Raw genomic sequence first — 22,913 nt, 5'->3', positions numbered from 1 at the left:
TTCTACTACTTCGATGGATTGTGGAGGAATGGACCGACTGAGGCAGTTGCACTTTCCAATGTAAGCAATAGCAAGCTTTTCTCCCTATCATTTTCCACCTTCATTATCTATTTATGTAACAGCTGTGTGGTCCTTGGGATAGAATGTCTCTGCAGCTTCCTGTGTCTGTCCTACGAAGCTAATAAGGGACCGATCATTTTATATTTGGGGGGCACGGGTGGCCCAGTCGTCGAAGGCGCCGCGATTCGCTGTGAAGAGTTGCGTCCCTTGGGCAAGCCAGAAACCTACGATTGTGGGTTCGAATCCCGGTTCGCCCCGATTATGTTTCTAGGTTTGTCAGCACCATACCCGTGCTCATGGGTTTCACCGAAGTGGTAAACGTCTGAGACCTGCATCACTTCGGGCTTTTCTCCCACATTAAGCTGACACGCCATGATATAACTGGAATAATCTTAAAAGCGGCGTTAAACCCAACTCACTCATTTTATATTTGTTTCGTAATATGGGGTGTAATAAAACAAATATTGAATTTTAGGGGACAATATATTTCTTTTCATAACATCTCATATAACAGCAAGAAAGAATCTATCGCAAACAAGCCCTTATTTCGAGTCAACCGTAAGTTCGACACATCGGTGTTTGACTGCATGTCGTAATGGTATGACAAGGGTGGCCCTGTCGTCCAAGGATCCGCAAGCTACTGTGCAGAGTAGCGTCCCTTGGGTTCGCAAGAAACCTAAGACCTAACCTAAGAAAGACTAAGAATTGTGGGTTCGAATCCCGGTTCACCCCGATTATGATTCTAGGTTTGTCAGTACCATACAGGTGCTCGTGGGTTTCACCAAAATGGTAAATGGTAAAGCTGTATGGTGAAATGGGATTTAACGCAGCCATCACGATTATTACACTTATAAGTATATAGCGACTTGAATGCACGTGCGTGTGTGTGGCTGCTTGTACTTGTGCTAGCCCGCTGAGATACCATGTCGCAGTATAACATGAATACCCCACTCAGACACAGTATACTGAGCCGACCAGTCCTTGTTTTAGCCCCTTGATGCCGAGCGCCAGGCAGGGTAACAACAAGTACCATCTTTTAACATACACGTGAAATTCGAGCTTTACCCTGTCAACTTGAGCTATACAGCACCCTCGTGTACTTCTTTATCTTGTTCCTGGAATAAATCCCGAAACAAACTAGACGCCCACCACCTGCCAATTGCTTCCATTTCTACTGCATTGTATGGAAAAGCATCCAAATAACTAAGGGGCCGACCGTTTCATATTCTAGTGATGCTAGGTATTCTTTTGGAGACTAGATAAATATTTTCAGCGACAGCTTAAAAAATTTTTAAAAAATTAAACAATGAGCTGAACATTTGGCATGCATTTTTTTCAACAATCTAAATCATGATGATATGTTTCGAGAAGTTTACACGCCTAGCCACGAATTGACTCTTAATTTATGTTTTTATATTTTGTATATATTATAATGAAATAATATTTATAATGTATAATATAATGTTTTGCAACAATAAAAAGCCTTATAACTACTGTGGTAACTGGTTTTCTGGCCGGCAATGCGGGTTATAAGAGGTCTTCAGCAACCCATGCTTGCCGTAAAAGGCACCTATGCTTGTTGTAAGAGGCGACTAACGGGATCGGGTGACAGGCTCGCTGACTTGGTTGATGCTTGTCATCGTTTCCCAACTGCGTGGATCGATGCGCATGATGTCAATCACTGGATTGTCTGGTCCAGACCGCCATGGATATATAAACTGACGGGCAAAAGAAACTATACCAACATTGATTTGGTGTTGACAACATTATCAAATATATCACAAAAATATAGTGTTGCGAGTTGGAAAGTGAATTTATCTGACAATGTTCTGATTCAAATTCCACAAAGGTGGCATTGACAGGAACTTCAATATCAGGTAAGGAATGACACAGGGGGTAAATGTCAATTTGCAAAATAAACAAATCATCTAAACGAAAACAGAAAACGCATTTTTTCACAAATGCATAACTGTCAGTATCTTGTATGGCCTCCATTGCTCTGAATACAGGCTTAGACACGTCGCCGCACAGAGTTTACAAGATCCCTGATGACGTCATTTGGGCAGCAGTGCCTCAATCAACGTTTGACGACTTGGCGGAGGGGGATTTCTTTCCCTTATTTGTCTGTCCAGATAGTCCCACAAGTGCTCAATGGGTGTTAAGTCAGGCGATCTTACTGGCCATTGCAAAAGGTTTACATTACTTGCAGTTAGGAAGTCTCTGGTGTCCTGGCGGTGTGGGGGCGAGCGTTGTCCTGTTGGAAGATTACTCTGGAGGATTCCTCTGGAGGAAGGGAAGCGCCACAGGACGCAATACATGGTCGATGTAGACTTGAGCATTTAAATTACGGTTAAAGACAACCAGGTCTGTTGTACGGTCCCTGCAAATCCCACCCCAGACCATGACGCTTCCACCACCGAATGGCACGGTCTCCTGAACACAACATTGGGCTGTTCTCTCTCCTCTCCGACGATACACACGCACACGGCCATCAGCTCGATACAACTGGAACCTGCTCTCATCAGAGAATAGAATTCGCCAGTTCCTGTTTTGCCACCGCTGTACCATTCTTGCCCAATGGAGGCGGTTACGTCGGTCACGACGGCTCAAGGTCATCCCGCGAAAGGGCCGGTAGGCCCGAATACCGTGTTGTCGAAGACGCCTGGCAACTGTCCTTCTGCTGACCACGTGATGTAAGGGTGTGGCTTCCGATGACGTCACAGTGACGAAACGATTGCGTAGATGTAAGATGCGGAGGTACCGATCTCCATTAGCGGTTGTGACCCTGGGTCTTCAACTTCTTGGCATCTGTACGACCTGTTTGTGTGCAGCCTCGTTATCGTTGTTCTGGTGCAGTTGAAGATGCGAGCAACATGGGCACGGCGTGCTCCCAACTGCAACATCCCAATTGCTCTCTCTCGCCCTTGTGCGGTCAGTCTCGGCATGTCAGCTGTTGTGATCGGTACGATTGTGGTGTTAAACATACAGATTGGCGGATTTTATGCCGTTCCGAGCCATTTCGTCATGATGCACGTGCATCCCATTTTGAATGAATAAAGTTCGATAAAGTCCATATTCGGGAAGAAGCAGGATTTAAATAAAAAATACTTTGGTACAGTTTCTTTTGCCCGTCAGTTTATATATATAGAGAGAGAGATATATGTCTGGAACATTCCGGAGTGTGGTTGTAGAACACGATGGTTTCAATTAACACTCCTTGCGCTCCTCAATAACCAAGCAAGAGCAATTTCTGACATTCTTTTGAGGAAATCTGAATCCTTCCCACCATGTTTGGAAATGTCACATACATTCCCAGAAGCCCCATAGTGGAAACAGGTTGTTAATATTCAGGAACGCTAAATTCTCCGATAAAAATGAGCATTCCTCAGAGGTCACTAATTCTTGAACACATATTGTGTCGAGTTGGTGGATTGACATCTTGTACTCCCTGAACGCATCCGACACCAGGCATGGCAGCATCATTTGCGACCATTCGTCACCACTCGCCGTAGCCTACTCGGCTTGTCCCGAATGTGGACTCGTGCCCCTCATTCGTGACCAACTCGTGTTATTCCGGGACGAGCCAAATCTTCTTGCAGGTTACGGAAAGGGGCGAGTGGTGACGAATGTCGTGCCCCTCTCGAAAGTTTCCATATTGGCGTATGAACACTACTTCAAACAAGAACGATAACTCTATCCGCGTCATATCAAAATGAATGTACACTATGTAAACAGCAGACCTCGCTTATTTATTGAACCTCTCTGATGCAGTTTGTTTGTTTGTTTGTTGTTTAACGCCGCACTCAGCAATATTCCAGCTATATGACGGCGGTCTGTAAAATAATCGAGTCTTGACCAGACAATCGAGTGATTGACATCATGAGCATCGATCCACGCAATTGAGATCGATGATCTCTGATACAGATCTAAATATATTCTTGTGTACAAAAGTATATTTGGCAAGACATTCAACTCATTCTAAGCTGTTTATCTATTAATTTGCAGTACACACGTTTCATATGAGTGAGTGAGTGAGTATGGTTTTACGCCGCTTTTAGCAATATTCTAGCAATATCACGGCGGGGGACACCAGAAATGGATTTCACACATTGTACCCATGTCGGGAATCGAACCTGGGTCTTCGGCGTGACGAGCGAACGCTTTAACCACTAGGCTACCCGACCGCCCCCACATTTCATATGAATTAATTACCAAAAATATGAAGGAATATCATATCCACCATGTCTAGAGATATATAGAAGTATTTCTACATATATACCAACACCATAGTGAGACCATGTTAATATTAAAACACCGTGGGATTCCCAAGCAGCCTATGCTTGTCGTAAGAGGCGTCTCAGTGGATGGGGTGGTCCAATCTCATTAAAATCAGATCTTAGTTCTCGCTACCGCTAAACAAAGATCTGAGGACATCCCATTACGGGTCACGTCAGACCGACCTTTAGCGAACTTTGATCGACCAATGGAATGACCAATCAGAAGGCAGCTTTCTCGTGCTTTACGGGACAAATTTCAAACAGGCGACTACGCTTCGAAACATATTTTGACAAATTCTCGATTAAGAATTTGAAACCTGAACAAAAACATTCTGGAATGGCTAATAGATGGTCTAGATTGTAAGGATTCAGTCGTTAAACCCGTAACTATCGTTCGGAATACCCCATGTTAAAGTTTTCGAGATTTCATGATTAGAAATCACGTTCCGACTCTCACTTTCATAATCCAGAAAGCGATGCACTGATTGGTCGGATGAAAGGTCGTTCTGACGTGACCCCTAATGGGATGTCTTCAGATCTTTGTTTAGCGGTAGCGAGAACTGAGGTCTGATTTTAATGAGATTGGGGGTGGTCAGACTCGGTAACCTGCGCTCCACCGCACCTCGACCGCGTGGGACGTTGCTTACAATATCACTCACTGGTTTGCCTGGTGATGTTTCGATTATGTACGAGGTGGAATATTAGTGCGGCGTTAATTTAATAACAAACAAACTTTAATATTCAAAGCTCGTTCAGAAAAACGGAAGAATTACAATCTGATCAACTACAGTAAACTACGGTTATAGCGAACACGCTTAAAACGAACTGACGGATATAACGAACTTACTTTTTTGGTCCCGACTATTTGCTGTAGTTATGCTGTATATATGCTTATAACGAACTACGGTTATAACGAACTAAAATTAGTAGTCCCTTTGAGTTCGTTATAACCGTAGTTTACTGTATTGTAAAGACAAAGAGTACAAAACATGTGCTGGATATAACATATATCCAAATGTGTGTCTGTCTCTGTGTGTGTCTGTCTGTGTCCGTGTGTCTGTCTGTGTGTGTCTGTGGGTGTGTCTGTGTGGGTGTATGTGTGTGGGTGTGTCTGGCTGTGTCCGTGTGTCTGTCTGTGTGTGTGTGTGTGTGTGTGTGTCTGCCTGTGTCCGTGTGTCTGTCTGTGTGTGTGTCCGTGTGTCTGTCTGTGTCCGTGTGTCTGTGTGCCCGTGTGTGTCTGTGTGTGTGTGTTTGTGTGTCTATGTGCGTCTGTGGGTGTGTCTGGCTGTGTCCGTGTGTGTGTCTGTGTGTGTGTCTGTGTGCGTCTGAGGTTGTGTCTGGCTGTGTCCATGTGTCTGTGGGTGTTTGTCTGTGTGCGTCTGTGGCTGTGCCCGTGTGTCTGTCTGTGTGTGACCGTGTGAGTGTGTGTGCCCGTGTCTGTCTGTGTGGGTGTCTGCGTCTCTGTGTGGGTGTCTGCGTGTTTGTCTGTGTCTGTCTCTGTGTGTCTGTCTGTGTCTCTGTGTGTCTGTCTCTCTGCCTGTGGGTAGGGATATTTTAAGAACCCGCAATATATCTATAGCAATTAAATCCGTTTGAAATATAAAAACAGTGCCCTAATTTTCTAATCCATCTACACAATTCCAACTGTTGATACAAACCGATAAATATCTTTGCTAAAGCACCAGTTATGGAAGTGGATTGTCTCTTTATATGCCAGTGCTAGCTGGTGTATACTACATTTATACCCCAGAGCAATGTCTGACAAAGTCATATTTATAGATGCATGTGGTTAATTAAAGTTATCATTTTGTACCCATGTCAGAACAACTAAAATGGATGATTGTGCAGTGTAATATATGCTCAAATAAAGTGATGCTCATGGTATATTCGCAATTGCAATATGTAATAATGTGATGGTATTTTTGTTAAATTATAGATTCTTGTCATTGTATACCGACCCGTGAAGATTCCGGGGAAGAATAGGTCTTCAGCAACCCATGCTTGTCGTAAAGGGTGACTATGCTTGTCGTAAAAGGCGACTAACAGGATCGGGTGGTCAGGCTCGCTGACTTGGTTGATGCATGTCATCGTATCCCAATTGCGTGGATCGATGCTCATGATGTCAATCACTGGATTGTCTGGTCCATACTCGATTATTTACAGACCGCCGTCATATAGGTGGAATATTGCGAGGTGCGTCGTCTAGACCACTTAAACCAGAGTTTGATAGTGTGAGCATAGATCCACGTCGCAGGGGTACGCTGACACACTATCAGCCATCTTCCTGAGGCAAGGGAGTTAACTGACTTAAAAGTCTAGTTTCTACCCTTGCCGAACTAGGCTGGAATTACTGGGCTCGATTGTAGCGCCACCAGTGGCTATTACCAGTTATGTCCCTTCTATGCATCTCCTATGGACCAATCAGATTCCACCTCTCGTATCACTTGCGCTTGCTTCACAGAAAATGGTGGCGCCCTATAATCAAGATCTATATTGTGATAAAACGGTGCTTACATCGCGAAATGCATCAAATCACGTGAGTACCTTGATTAAAAACATGAAAAGATTTGGAAAATGTCTGCTGACAACGAGTTGGCGGTGCACATGTTTTGCAAATCCTGCAATCGACCGAAATCTGCACGACAGTTTACTAACCAGATTTCGATTTCAGTGCGCGATTTTGATTGGACTATGCATAGACACGTTAGTCCAGCCAAAATATAACTCCATAATACCAGCCTAGTTCGGCAAGGGTGGAAACTGGACTTTTATAGTCAGTTAACTCACTTGCCTCGGGAAGATGACTATCAACTAGACAACCGGATCATTCAGTCTCCTCTTATGCGACAAGCACTAGTGACTGGGGGTCAATCTCACACCGAATCATCAAGGGAATAATCTGGATGCCTGGAGGTTCATAAAAAACTCTTCAAACATCTTTCCAAATATAATTTATTACTTCTGTCGATCATTTATACATCAAAGCATACACGCCAATCTTACATTTCTATATACAAGAGTGTAACACCTAATATCAGTTTGAGGAAAATGGACTGAAACTATATGATGTTAAACTACAACTTATCACGTGGGGTACTTCGTCACACAGGCCTGCAGTAAATACCTAGGCAGTAGTTCAAAAGCTCGATTTTGAATAAATAAATAAATTATTTCCTCAAGTCGAAAGGTTGTGTATCTATTTGGTGGGGTTTTCGTATTTATGTTTGTTTTTTGTTTGTTTGTTTTTTGCATTAACTTTATTATTATTATTATTGTTATTATTATCATTATTATTATTATTATTATTATTATTATTATTATTTGTGGTCTTCTTAGGGTTTTTGGGGGTGTAGTGGGCGTTCTCTCCTTCGATGAACTTTTTAACTGATCACTACAAACACAAGCTTCTCGAATATGCTCTTCGTACATTATATTCGAAACGAAACACAAAGGTACACACATCCTTACGGAAGCCTTTTAGGGCCATTTATTTTTGGGGTGTTTTTTTCGATACTATCTTGAAATTTCAAGATACTCAGTTGAAATTTCAAGATATAGAAGTTGAAATTTCAAGATACTATCTTGAAATTTCAACTTAGTTTCTTGAAATTTCAACTTAGTATCGAAACAAAATTAAAAAACAAATGGCCCTAAAGGCTTCCGTACATCCTTGCACATCAGAATGAAATATCCAACTTTAACAAAAGCCTGGAACACGACACCACACTCACGCTCACATGGATATGTTAATAGCTTTGATGGTATCACATATAGCTGTCATCATCAATATTCATATATTGTTCCATAAATATTCAGGATTAATTGACGTATGAACAGTCAATGGCCGCTGTGGTCACTGTGAGGTGGCCATATTGGATTTTCGGATTTGAACCACCTGAACAAATTCAGGTGTCTTCATTGGTCGGAATAATCACGTGGTGTTTCAGTTGCATGCGCCCAGTGTTTCTGAAGTGGGGATCTTTCAGTAGTTGACAACTGCCGAGAGATCATGATATACGCTGACTTCACTTTGAGACAGGTGAGCTAAACTTCTGACTTCACTTTGAATCAGGTGAGCTTAACAATGTTTAAAGTATGTTGAGTAATTGGCTTACATCCTTTGCTCGCGGGCAAGATTGTTTAACTGTAATCATTTCAGTGGTGATGTCAACTTTTAAATGGTGACCAGAATATATTTGAACAGTAAAACCTGTCGAATTATTGACAAGACCTTTTGAAAAACGCATGATATAAATAATGACGTCATAGATCGCGTGCGAAACAGGAAAGGAAACATGGAACCAAGGAAACATTTTGCTACGAAACAAAAAGCAAAAAGTCATCCGGCCACGATATGCACTCAATCGATATGTGTCCAGGGGATTTATCCTGATAGAATGGAGATATAATACCCTTGATAACCGAAGATGGGACTGCGAAGGCAGCTGTCTCTTTATCAAGAATCTATTTCTATATCAACAGATATCTTCCATAACGTCAATTTCAATCTAGGTAGAATTTTAAATGACATTGCCCTTTCACTTCGTATTATTGCCAAGTTCCGATTTTAGTGTGTTGAGGTATTAGGTGTTTCTCAAATGTTTAATTCATAATTTCAAATGATATTAATCCTTGTAAAAAAATTAATAAAACTAAATAGATAACTTCATCGTTTTCATCAAACTTGGTTTGCTGTTTCCTTTTCAATATCAATGTTGGATTTTGTTGCCTACTAGGCAAGAATCATAATCAGGACGAATCTACCCAGGATTCAAACCCACGACCATAGGATTCTGGCACGCCTAAGGGAAGCAACTCTGTAAGCCGATTTGGCGAGAATGTAAGCGTGAAAGAGGGAGCAGGTTCTAGGGCCTCTTTGAACAGTATTCCAGTTAAGTCAGGTCAGCTAGTGTGGGAGAAGAGCTGGAAGTAACTCGGGTCGTAGACGCTTATCACTTTAGTGAAACCCACGACAGACCTAGAAACATAATCAGGGCGAGAATGTAAGAGTGGGAGAGTGAGTTGGTTCTAAGACCGCTTTCAACAATATTCCACAAATCTAGAAACATAATCAGAGCAAGAATGTAAGAAGCATGGGTATCATCCAGCTAATCAAAACAAGAACGTCCTGTACCCTTGATTCCACCAATTCCAGGAAACAGTATATGTGATCAACCATAACATGAGGGACCTTATGGGTGAAAAATCACATTTTGACTTCTTACTAAATTTTATAACTACAGTATCGTAGGACCACAAAAATACATTTGACAAGCTTCAATTCATGTTTATTACAGAGATACTTAACATCAAACATTTGGACTCATTTTCTACAAATTCGCATTTTCAGGCTTATTACTGTTTATGTAATAATTGCAGTTTTACATATAATTAAAAGGAAACGTATGCTGAAATGATTTGAAATAATGTTTTCATAACATTACGATCTAACGAGAGAAAAATAAGATATTTTTGTAGTCCGCACACGTGGCGATTTTTGCTGACGTAAGTTGACGTCATAGCACAATTATGACGTCACAGCACAATTGTATCCCAGCACCCATAAGGTCCCTGATCTCCTGCCATGGCGGGTCACATTTATGTATGTTTGTCCACTTACACAACACTGACTCTTCCTCACAACAACAAAAACACTACATAATAACAACACTACATAACACAGTTGTAAGGCCCCTAGAGCTTGTAGCTGCCGATCTCTTCCCTCAGCTTCTCCAACTCAGGAATAGGGATGTACTTCTGGTTCAAGGTCACCATCTGAAACAGTGAGTGAGTGAGTGAGTGTGGTTTTACGCTCAGACCTTTACCACAATTGGTGAAGAAGACAAGCACGGGCATGGTGCTGACAAACCTAGAAACATAATCGGGGCCAACCGGGATTCGAACCCTACCGGGTACTAGGGATATTTATATATATTCTACCCCATCATGCTGCGCTTCGTTGTACATTCACATAAATTGCAAATAATCTAAAAAATGGTTAAATGTACAATAATTTTGTTTAAATTTGAAGAAATACTTTCAGGTTGTAAATTTCGAGGTAAACTGCATTTTTCGGGTGGCATTGAGCCAAAGAGTAAATTTTTGACAACACTGTGGTGACAGTGGGTATTGTACACACAGCCTTCCTACTGTGGGTGTACCTTAACCTGTTTTGAGTAGTATATGTTGCTTGTTGGTGTATGTAACGCGGCAGTCAGCACTCATCTAGCCTTCTGCGTGGTTTGCATGTCATTCCTCCCCAATTGCGTGGATCGATGCTCATGATGTCAATCACTGGATGTCCAGACTCGATTATTTACAAACCGCCGTCATATAGCTGGAATATTGCTGAATGCGGCGTTAAACAACAAACAAACAAAGGAGAAAGGTACTTTACAGGTTCTTCTGCTGGCCTGTGTGACCATTTCAATAGTGACCGCTTCCGTGGTCTAGTGGTAGAGAGTCCGCCCAGAGAGCGGAAGGTCGGGGTTCGATACCCGGTCGCGTCATACCAAAAGACGTTAAAAGACGTTACTTGTTGTTTCCCTGTCTGGCGCTCGGCATTACACAAGGACTGGTCGGCTCGGCGTCAGAATACTGTGTCTGAGTGGGGTATTCATGTTAAACTGCGGCATGGTATCTCAGTGGGCTAGCACTATAAATCGGCATCAGTCCGGACTAGTACAAGCAGCCACACACACGTACATGCACATCGCTATATAAGTGCAATAATCTTGGACGCGACGTTAAACCGCACCTGACCATTTAAATAGTTTGGTGCATGTACTTCTCGGGGATGCTATATTGTCACACTGTCACTCACCTTCCTACACTCCGTTGCTCGGACTTTCTCCCACGGTGGAACGGCATCGCTCTTGTTGATCCTGTGATAAACACACAACCATTACATAGTTGTAGTTGGTTATTCATGAAGAATTGCAATCGGCCCATGTTCACGAACTTGGCAGAGTGCGTTGGTCATATACATTTCTGATACGCGTAACTTGATAAACAATCTGGGTTTGATTTAACGCCGCTTTGAACAGTATTTCAGTTAAAGTGAGTGAGTGAGTACGGTTTTACGCCGCTTTTAGCAATATTCCAGCAATGTCGCAGCGGGGGACACCAGAAATGGGCTTCACACATTGTACCCATGTCTGGAATAGAACCCGGGTCTTCGGCGTGACGAGCGAACGCTTTAACCACTAGGCTACCCGACCGCCCCTATTTCAGTTATAACACGGCATGTCAGCTAGATGTGGGAGGTTGCGGGTATCACTTTGAGGACACCCGTTAGCCTGGATTTGTATTTGACAGACCAAGGATAATAACTTACGATTCTAATTCGTGATCGGCGCTACATTCAATTCTTATGAACTTTTGAAAACAAATACATTTATAAATTAAATAAATAAATAAAAAAGACGCCGGTCTGAGAAGTTGATAGAATCAATATCGGGGCAATACTAGGATTTGGAGCCACGGTCAGCGAATCCTTACACAGCTAAGGGACACAACTCTACACGCGTTGCCGCGCCATCGACCAATGGGCGTCATTTTAAAATGCAACTAGTGGCGAGGATCATATAATGGATAAGAATTCCGATTTATGTTTCTTCTAACTTGTTTGTTTTCATTTTATTTTTTCTTCTTCAGTGTTTTTGTATGTCCGAGCAGCTGTCTTACCTGACATCTGGCTTGGTGTATAGAGCATAGCCCATAAACGAACACGCCCCTACACACGCCCCGCCGATGATCACACACAGAGGGATGAGCTGGAAGAAGAAGACGCGACAATATGCACAGGGAATTATTGTTTGTTTGTTTGTTTAGCGCCACACTCAGCAATATTCCAGCTATATGACGGCGGTCTGAAAATATTCCAGTGATTAATATCATGAGCATCGATCTAAGCACTTGGGATTCGATGAAATGCATCAAATAAATCATCAAGCCTGACCACCCGATCCCGTTAGTCGCCTCTTACGACAAGCATAGTCGCTATTTACGGCAAGCATGGGTTGCTGAAGACCTATTCTACCCGTGATCTTCAATTGTCAAACAGTGAATTACCAACTGAGCTTAAGCAGTTCACAAAGAAATATAGTTTGTAGCAAATTTAAGTTCCCTACTTTTCGTGTTGTACCCAAAATTGATCAAAATGTAAATAATCGAGTCTGGGCCAGGCAATCCTGTGATTGACATTATGAGCATCGATCTACGCAATTGGGATATGATTACATGCATCAACCATAAAAGCAAGCCTGACCACCCGATCCCCTTACGACAAGCATGGGTTGCTGAGGACCAATTCTGAACGGGATTTCACAGGGCAGTTCACTACGTAAGAAATACAGTTTGTAGCAAAATTAAGTTCCCTGGTTTTCGTGTCGAACTAGGGTCATCAAGATTTTCGGTAGCAAATGATGACAATCGCGTTTGTGTGACTACAGTTACCTACAAACATAAAAAACACGTTTGCGAGATTCTACTCTTTTCTGCACTCTATCAAAACACATTTGTGACATTCCACTGTTGTTTTCTGCAAATTATTGAAGCGCATTTTTGGGATTCCAGTTTTCTACAAATTATGAAAGCGCATTTGCGATTTCCACTGCTTTCTTTAAAATATCAAAGCGCATTTGAGTTCCAAAATAAAATACGCAACATAAATCACTATTACCCAATCGATTTTCAGTTGCTTGCTTACAAATACGCTTGAGTAAATACAGGACTACTCAGCGTTTAGTTAATCAATATATCTTTTCATAGAGTGTATACCTGTATTGTGTATAGATAGTTATTTACTTATCGAAAACGGGCATTTTTTGATTGGCTACACTACCAGCTTGTTCTAACGTACCAATCACAACGCGAGTTGCAAACCAGTCTCAACGTTGGGTTGGCCATATCAACAACATGGCAGCCAATCCCATTGACTACGAAGGAGTTTGCGAGAAGTTAAACAATGAAAATGTGACAAACCAGTGATTGATATCATGAGCAAAGTCCATGCCGTCTTTTTGATGGAATGGATGTCTTCTCGTCCATTAAAACTGGGATAGGCCTTGGTGGCTAGTTACCCCTCTCACCCTTTCCCTTATGCCGAGAACCACGCAGGGTAACAACAAGTATCATCTTTTAACGTCTTTGGGTATCATGCGGCCGGGTATCGAACCACCGACCTTCCGTTCTCCGGGCAGACGCTTTATCCACTACACCACGGAGGCGGTCATAACACAATGAACGTTCGTGACTTGTGAAATTAATGCAGACCTCAGTTGTACAACAATCAAAAGCCACCATGTATTTAGTATTTTCGGCAACAGAATAGGTAATCAGCAACCCATGCTTGCCGTAAAAGGCGATTATGCTTGTCGTAAGAGGCGACTAAAGGGATCGGGTGGTCAGGCTCGCTGACTTGTGATGCATGTCATCGATCCCAATTGCGTGGATCGATGCTCATGAAATTAATCACTGGATTGTCTGGTCCAGACTTGATTATTTACAGACCGCAGTCATACAGCTGGAATATTGCTGAGTGCGGCGTTAAACAACAAACAAACAAATACAAGAATGACGTTAGCGAAGCATACATAAAATATGAATGTTTCCGCCAGTCGCTAAAACATGTCAGACGTCGGCACGTGCGAATGGGTTGCTCCATTAGTCTCCGAGATGGCGAATTCCTTCATCTTTTTGATATCCATGGAAGTCGACAAAAGGTAGGCTCCTTTGCCCTTATTTCAAAGACATTGTTGTTAATCCTGTATGCCTAATTCAGCGTTCTTATTTTCGCTTACAATCAAAGATATTCACCAAAGACAAAGCCGGGTTAGAATAAGTCTTCAGCAACCCATGCTTGTCTTAAGAGGCAACTTACGGGATCGGATGGTCAAACTCGCTAACTTGGTTGGTGCATGTCATCGTATCCCAATTGAGTGGATCGATGCTCATGATATCAATCACTAGACTGTCTGGTCCAAGGTCGATTATATACAGACCGCCGTCATATAGCTGGAATATTGCTGAGTGCGGCGTTAAAACAAAAAACACATATTGCACCATTCGTCACCACTCGCCCCTTTCCGTAACCTGCAAGAAGCTCGTCCCGGAATAACACGAGTTGGTCACGAATGATATTGCAAGTGCAGTTACGTTTTGAATGACCGGATTGGTTTCGTGTCAGTTCGGAATATATACGCTCGACAACGAGTACCGTATTCGACGTAATAAGCACCCCGCTCTAATAAGCGCCCACGGCGATATTTGCTAATTTATTGGCTAGTGAACAATCCCAATTGGCACCCCTTCCGATTGATCAATGTACACAAGACCTATTTCGTGTTTAATTATGGGCAATTAAATTCTGGAAAAATATATCTGTCGTACATAAACATTTCAGGCAGTCGGCATAAACCACGAAATTTTCAACTCTGTATTTTTTTTCACCAGAATAATATTCTAATGAGAGCCCCCTAGTTGTAATTTTGAGAGCGCCCAGGGCGCTTATTACGTTCCGCTCTCCGGGCGGACGCTCTACCACTGGACCACTAGTTCAGCTTCGGTAGGCATGATCCAAAAGGCTCGGTGGAAAGTTGCCGAGTGCGGCGTTAAACAACAAAACAAAGAAAAGAATAGAAGAAAGTGGCGTGTTTCAAACTTGGTAAGATTCTTTTTGATGGTCCGGGTCACCGAGACTGACCAATTGATTCATTAAGTCGCATCTTACGACCAGCATAGGTTGCTAGGGACCTATTCCAACCAACAACGATTCCATAGTTTCTTCACTAAATTTAAAGCCAGAAACAAACAACACCACGACACGTTTACCGTTATAACAGCATGAGACCTATCACGTGTGTTTTTTTACTTTCAGCCAATGCCTTCATCAATACCATGCCCCATCAATTGCATCACTCGCCCAAGCTGCACGATTTTATCGTCCGGCACGTGCCGCGTGGAGTTTTTTCAGTCGGAACTTCTCGGGGCTTTACGGGAAAAGCCGAGTATGTGTTCTGCCGACCGCTCCTGTCGGCACACATGTACAAGCTGCGCCTGCTTTGTTGAATAAATCGGATCGTAAAGGTCTATATATGGTCATAACATCAATGGCGCTAATGTGCAAATCGGCACGTACGCGCGCTGGGGCGGCAGGCCCTTTCGTATACATAATTAAATGAGGAAGAATATCAACCAGGATATCTATTTACGATCGTTCAGCGTTCTAATTTTTTCTGACGCTGTTGCGTCGTATAAATATAGCAGGTGTTCACTCGCTGCAATTCGTGTGACGAAGCGGCATGTAGCGAGTTATGTATGATATAGAAGATAGCCATGGTAATACAGGCCTGGATGGATGAGTTTCTGGGTGTGTTGCGGTGTTTTAGGGACAGTATAGTGCATAAAAAAACACTAAAAAATGTACCCTCTCCGACATCCCCTCCCCCGCCCGCCCGCCTCTAATACTGGTATATGTGTGACCCGCCATGAAAAAAGGGACGTTATGGTGCTGTAGGATAGAATTATGCTGTGACGTCATAAAGATAGACATTTGACGTCATTTTTCCCCGTATAAATCGCCATGTGTGCGGAATGTACTATAAATATGTTATTTCTCTCTCGTTAGTTCGTAATGTAATACAAAAAATATTTCCAAATATTTCAGCATACATGACTACTTTCACTTAATCAGACGCTATATATCATTACATAAACAGTTATGAGTGTGAAAATGGGACTGAGAAAATGAGTTCAAATGTTTCATGCCAGGTATGATTTGAAGGTTATGAGATGTATTTTTTGCGGTCTTAAAATACTGTAGTTTTAAAAAATAAGAAGTCGCGAAAATGTGATTTTTCATACATATGGTCCCTTATCTCATGGTAGGTCGCATATTAAGTAAATTTATTTATATATCTTTGTACAGGATAAATGTCTTGTGAGTTATCAGACGTATAAGGTCATCAGAACATTAGAAATTAATATCAACCGCCGGGGTAATGTCGTTTCTCGTTTTCGTAGTACTTACAGTAAAAATAATGTGGCCATGAAATGAACCTGTTGATGTCAGGCCCGAAGGAAGGAATTTGACGGCTGGGCGGGTCTAAACCTGAGTTAATAGTGAGTGAGTGAGTGAGTTGGGTTTAACGCCGCTTTTAACAGTATTCCAGTCATATCACGGCGTGTCAGCTTAATGGGGGGAAAGCCCCAAGTGTTGCAGGTCTCAGACGTTTACCATTTCGGTGAAACCCACGAGCACGGGTATGGTGCTGACAAACCTAGAAACATAATCGGGGCGAACCGGGATTCGAACCCACAGTCATAGGTTTCTGGAGTGCCCAAGGGACGGCATTTCATTTTAAACGAGAACCACAATTCATATGAGCAACAACGTTAATTAACGGGCGGGTATTTGATCACGTGTAGTTCTGAAACGGAACCACCTAAATGGGGAGAGCGATGAGGTCATAATTATATATAAAAAAGCCAATGGGTATTCGGTAGCACTTTCATTAAGACCCACGTGTGTCTGTTTACATTCTCGGGATTTAGGTTATCGCCGCAAGCACACACGGGTTTATCTGGAGAAGTATACCTTTGAACACGATAGCGTTTGTCTTGTGCGGAACAGTTGGAATGAGAGCTGACCACTACAATGCAACGTTGCCTTCAATCGTATGTTGCCTGGATCAATCTCTCAGGAATAGGGAAGTTTTGGTAGTCTGATTCAATACATGATAGGAATTGTAAAATGAATCGGTCGACACGCCCGGGTTGAATGACCACGGAAGCACTATCTGTTCATGGGCGGATACAGAGGTGTGGGGGTGGGGGTGGGCTGGGGGGGGGGGGGGGGGGGGGGGGGGGTTCGAAAAAAATCTTTATTTCTGTAAAAAAAAAGCTGTATCCGCGTCTGCTGTTGTTGGTTGTTGTTTTTTTACGCCGCACTCAGCAATGTTCCAGCTGTATGACGGCGGTCTGTAAATAATCGTGTCCTCACCAGACAATATAGTGATTGATATCATGAGCATCGATCAACACAATTGGGATACGATGGCATGCATCAACCAAGTCAAGACCACCCGATCCCGTTAGTCGCTTCTCACGACAAGCTTGGGTTGCTGAAGACCAATTCTAATTCAAAGGTCCGTCGCACGGAGTAAATCCGATCGTCTATACAAATTCTAGTGTATGTATGCTAAAGAAAAGGTGTAGCCTATGGAGCCATCTGAACAGATTGGGACCAAAGTCTAAAGATACACCCTAGATAACACGTGTTTCAGTGAGGCACGAAACCGACGCCCGAGAAACTCTCGAGATTGCAAAACACGGTCACCCATGCAACTGCTCTCCGCAAACAACGTCGCCTGATTAGTAGCCTTTGAGCTGCACACAAGACAACCTGCCACTCGCTAAGTGTGTGATGAATGTAATTTGTGTCAGTCAGCAAATTGCCGGTATATATCAAGTCTTCGCGTCTCGGTCAGACACGCAAGTTGTCATGTCAAGATCAACGATCCACGCCCGTGAAAGTAAAACGCTATCAGTGTGGCGTCATGGGGTAACCTGTCGAACTTCATTCCTCGGTTCACACGACAACCACAGAGTACCAGAACCTTTCCAGATTCCGTGGGCCGCGGGGTAGCCTAGTGGTTAAAGCGTTCGCTCGTCACGCCGAAGACCCAGGTTTGATCCCCTATGTTGGTACCATGTGTGAAGCCCATTTCTGGTGTCCCCCGCCGTGATATTGCTGGAATATTGTTAAAAGCGGCGTAAAACCATACTCATTCACTCACTTTCCAGATCCGGAATCCCACGGGGTAGACTGGAGCAATACTTGAACGGTTCGTGACTGCAGAAAGGGATTATTTGACACCAATGTTCGATAATATAACATGTGTAAATTGTTATCGTGTCTTCATACCTTTAACAATAGCCTTACACTCAAGAGAAATTAAATGGGTTTTTTTCCTAAGGAGATGAACTAAATGAGTTAGGTTAATATGGCTTTGAACAGTACATGCGTTTCGGGAATATTACGTGTCAATATATCCGTAAAGATCCGGGTCAGAATAGGTCATGCTTGCCGTAAAAGGCGACTATGCTTGTGGTAAGAGGCGACTAACGGGATCGGGTGGTCAGACTCGCTGACTTGGTTGATGCATGTCATTGTGTCCCAATTGCGTGGATCGATGGACATGATATCAATCACTGGATTGTCTGGTCCAGATGTTGAAACCCACGTTCACGGGTAAGATGCTGACAAACCATGGATCAATATCAAGGCAAATCTCTGATTCGAACCAATGATACTCAGATACCCGCACGCCTAATGGACGCAACTCTGCACAACATCTGTTCTCGGTAAATGAACCCATCTATTCAGAGGTAGTGCTGCACCATGACTGTTGAAAATATTTGTTCTATGGGGGACAACAATCTAGAAACGTATACAAATAGCGAAAAACAATTATTATTATTTTTAGAGTCATGAAGGGTATTGTGTAATATAAGATTTCATAGAATAATTCAGAGGGTCTGAAGACGATAATGCCATTTTTGCAAGGCATTTGTCGAATTGGCACCGACCCGCACGTGCATAGGTGAAGGGAAATCAGGCCCGCACGAGCCGCACGTGGAGAGCAGTACAAGAATTCCGTGGATCTCGGGCCCGATAGTGCTCGCTGAGATACATGTCAATCTCCTCGTACAAATACATGACGCTGTAATTGCTTTGTGGCAGCGGTCGAGTAATGAGGTCGTTGAACGGACAAGTGCTTCCGCCATTAGTGGACTAATGTCGTTTAGTTCTGGCATGTGGATATGGTGATATGTCGGAATGATGCAAATGGGGTCTAAGCCTGATTTCTTTGGTCATAGTAATACCCAAAGGGGAGATTGTACGACATGCGACATAAAAACAATTATCCAGTCAGCTAATTTTCTTCTCGTTTCTCGTCAGCGACGCTTTGTATATTATTGAGCAAAACTCATGTTCTGTACTATGTCAAAAATAAATTATTATCATTGAGGGGAGGATGGATGTTTGAAAAACAAAATGAATAAAATTGAATAAAATTGAATAAAATTGAGAGGGGAGAGTGCTATTTGTCCTCGCATTTCACTCCTGATGTTGGTAAAGAGAAAGGGATGTTTGACAAAAGGCACAAACTCTCTGTTGTTAAAATCAGAACAGGGCGGAGGGGTAGCCAAGAGGTTAAAGCGTTCGTTCATCACGCCGAAGGCCTTGGTTCGATTCCCCACATGAGTATAATGTGTGAAGCTCATTTCTGGTGTCCCCCCCACCGTGATATTGCTGGAATATTGCTTCAAACGGCGTAAAACGCACTCACTCACTCACTCACTCACTCCAGGCATACTCTGCAGCGCCCGCCTCCGTAGTCTTGTGAATGGAGCGTCTGCCCAGAGGGGGGTCGATCCCTGCCCGAGTCATCCCATAAAAGATACTTATACTTATTGTTACCCTGGCAGTCGATGGTCTAGAGGTAGAGCGTCCGCCCGGAGAGCGGAAGGTCCAGGATTCGATCCCCGGCCGCGTCATACCAAAAGACGTTAAAAGATGGTACTTGCTGTTACCCTGCCTGACGCTCGGCATTGAAGGGGCACTGATCTAACGCAATTCCCCAGGACTGGTTGTTGCCTTTGTTATTGTTTTTTCCCAGTGAGTACCCGGATGTATAGCACAAATCTAGACTAGTTCGCGACCTCTGCTGCGCCATTCGTAAGCGCATTAGTCACTTTTATGGGTAGTAATAAGGGCGTATGGTCACATTGATCAACAAAATGAAATACAGTTTTCGAGATAATAAGGAAATGTAGGTATCTTTGTGGGTAGCATCGGTAATGGTGACGAAGTTTTGATAAGTCACTTGCTTGGTAATTTTGCGATTTTCGTTTACACTATTTTGACTTGCAACACAAAGTAAATATTTCACCTGAGCATTCCTTTTTTTTATAGTGTGTATATTTTTTTACTGCCAAAATATGTAACATTTTAAAATTTATTAAACGCCTAAATATTCAGTTAGTTTACAAAGGGACTGAAAAACATTATCATTATCTGTATAAATTATTATGATAACGAATTCCAAACATTTTGATGTTTAATGTCATCACCAAGAGACTGAAAATGTAACGTTGAAAAGTACATTTCTTTGTTGTTTGGCTTCTAATCCTACATAATAATCTGGTGTGATGTTTGTAGGCCCGTTTGATCGTCTTAATCAATCTGGACAGATGTTTTAGTCAAAATGACTGAAATATTTACACATTTTATAAATTGACTGAGAGAATCAATCACATTTTACAAATTGACGGTAATATATACACGCTTACAAAGGAAAAGACCTGTGAAAACAACGTCTAACGGCATTGAAGAATTTCCCAACCAAGACGTAGAGAAACAAGGACGAATCGGTTCAATGCTACAGCAAATGAAGAAAAACAAAATGGAAATACCTTAATTACAACCTACCAAATTTATGTGTATAAATTTTAGGCAGCTTCCTTGTTCGAGGAATGTATCCGTGAATATCCACACAAAGGAACAATATCCCACTCGTCTGCAGCTGTACAAAGAAACTTATTCGATGGCACGTGTCTCTGTAGCAATCAAATATTTTAAAAGATATATATCGTTTCGGGATATTATAACCCATGTTTATTTCTCAACTGATCATTTGGATTGTTTCAGGTGTTCAAATCTCAAGGGTCGGCTGAGAAAGCCCACGTGACAACTTTTTCATAACGTCCACGGTTCCTAAAAAATCCATTGAGTGATAGATAACGATGACCAATCAATCAACGAATTATCAGCTAACCCTTTGAACAAAGTAATTTGTTTTTACATCGGCACTTCACGCCATGATATAAGTGTATTCCCTTTGTTTTAGTAAACCTACACATGTAAACACTCACTTTTGACATATCCACTGTGCAAGATAACAGTGATTAATCAATCAACGTATTTTCTGTTAATCCTTTGATGACCTGGAACGATCCGTTGATTTTCAAAAAAATGTAAATCAACTGATCATTCACCTCTTGCTGGTCTGCCACGTGCATATTACATAACACACATTTCACCTCACTTCAAACCTGGATTTAGATTGAATAATTACCCCAGACACAATAAATGCCAAATGGGAACCTTTGTCAGGTAATCTAAGTGGTGCTACCACTAACTGTACCTGTAATAAATTCATTAACTGAGCATCAAGTGAATGACGACAAATACACAAGTGTAGGGTTATACGAGAAAACGTGGATGACAACAAGGGAGTAGTAATCGTATTATCGACGCAATCCGAAATCCGAAAATGCTTTCACTGCATGGATACTTTTTTAGCATTAATTTATAACCATCTGGGGTATTTCCAAATGACGACATCCGATGAGCTCCGCCGTTCTTTTTGTCTGTTTGTTTAGGCTGAAGAAATTAATTAACATGCGCCTTTTGTCGAAATCTTTATAGATCACGGTTAACCAATCAGTGTTAATGCAAAAATGCGTAAAACAAATATTGCCTCCAGCCTCCAATTTTAATTAGCTGTCCTTGCAGACGGTAGCCCAGTCTCTGGTCACGCTCAGTTGCGTTGCGTATCATCCGGGTACTCATGGGGAAAAAAACAATAACAAAGGCAACAACCAGTCCGGGGAATTGCGTTAGATCAGTGCCCCTTTAAGGGGATGAAACCAGGAGTGATCTGCACAATGTGTCTGAGTGGGATATCCATGTTAAACTGCGGCATGGTGGACTAGCAGTGGGCTCGCAATATGCAACAATAGCCACATACATTCGTGTATGCAGGTCGCTTCAGAACTACAAACAAGGGCGGATCCAGCATTTTTAAAAGGGAGGGGTCCAAAATATCAAAATCCTCTCTCATAATTTTACTGCCTACAATATTCAATTAATGTTTGTTTGTTGTTTTTGGGGTTTTTTTTAATTTATTTATTTATTTATTTATTTATTTATATATTTATTTTTATTTGATTTTCTTTTTTCTTTTTTTCTTTTTTTATATTTTTTTTTTTTCTTTTTTCTTTCTTTTTTTTTTTTTGAAGTGTGTGTGTGTGTGTGTGTGGGGGGGGGGGGGGGGGGGGGGGGGGGTAGGAGAGATACTGGATCCGCCTACGCCTATGAACTATGAAAGAAATGATCTTGACCACTATTTCACCTCCCCTAATCTGCGGCCATCTTACTATACCTGTACATGGACATCAGGCGCTAGTTTTCTGGAGAAGGTGCACTCTTTCTGGAGGGGGCGGTCGGGTAGCCTAGTGGTTAAAGCGTTCGCTCGTCACGCCGAAGACCCGGGTTCGATTCCCGACATGGGTACAATGTGTGAAGCTCATTTGTGGTGTCCCCCGCCGTGATATTGCTGGAATATTGCTAAAAGCGGCGTAAAACAATACTCACTCACTCACTCACTTTCTGGAGAATGCGACTGAGATTATAGCAAGCTGGCTTAAGTGAAATAGCTGCGGTAATTATTAATGTCTTGTCATCACGATGACAAGTAACGACCAGGCGGATATCCGCGACAACTC

General features: G+C 42.4%; 1 protein-coding gene across 1 annotated transcript in view; it reads right to left on the bottom strand.

Moving 5' to 3' along the window:
- Nucleotides 1-7,275: 7,275 nt before the first annotated feature.
- The window catches only part of LOC139461209 (normal mucosa of esophagus-specific gene 1 protein-like), a 29,711-nt gene continuing 14,073 nt past the window's right edge, over nucleotides 7,276-22,913 (bottom strand). The window contains exons 3-5 of the mRNA XM_071242809.1: nucleotides 12,024-12,112; nucleotides 11,161-11,221; nucleotides 7,276-10,112 (exon numbers count right to left, since the gene is read on the bottom strand). Coding sequence (XP_071098910.1) covers nucleotides 10,032-10,112; nucleotides 11,161-11,221; nucleotides 12,024-12,112 — 231 coding nt within the window. The 3' untranslated portion in view covers nucleotides 7,276-10,031. The remainder of the gene's footprint in view (nucleotides 10,113-11,160; nucleotides 11,222-12,023; nucleotides 12,113-22,913) is intronic.

This window comes from Haliotis cracherodii, unplaced genomic scaffold (genome assembly GCF_022045235.1).
Source record: "Haliotis cracherodii isolate W230 unplaced genomic scaffold, xgHalCrac1.p SCAF_14, whole genome shotgun sequence".
In the NCBI taxonomy this organism is placed as follows: domain Eukaryota; kingdom Metazoa; phylum Mollusca; class Gastropoda; order Lepetellida; family Haliotidae; genus Haliotis; species Haliotis cracherodii.
The sequence above is the reverse complement of the archived record's forward strand: the minus strand, read 5'-3'. Positions and strand labels throughout refer to the sequence as shown.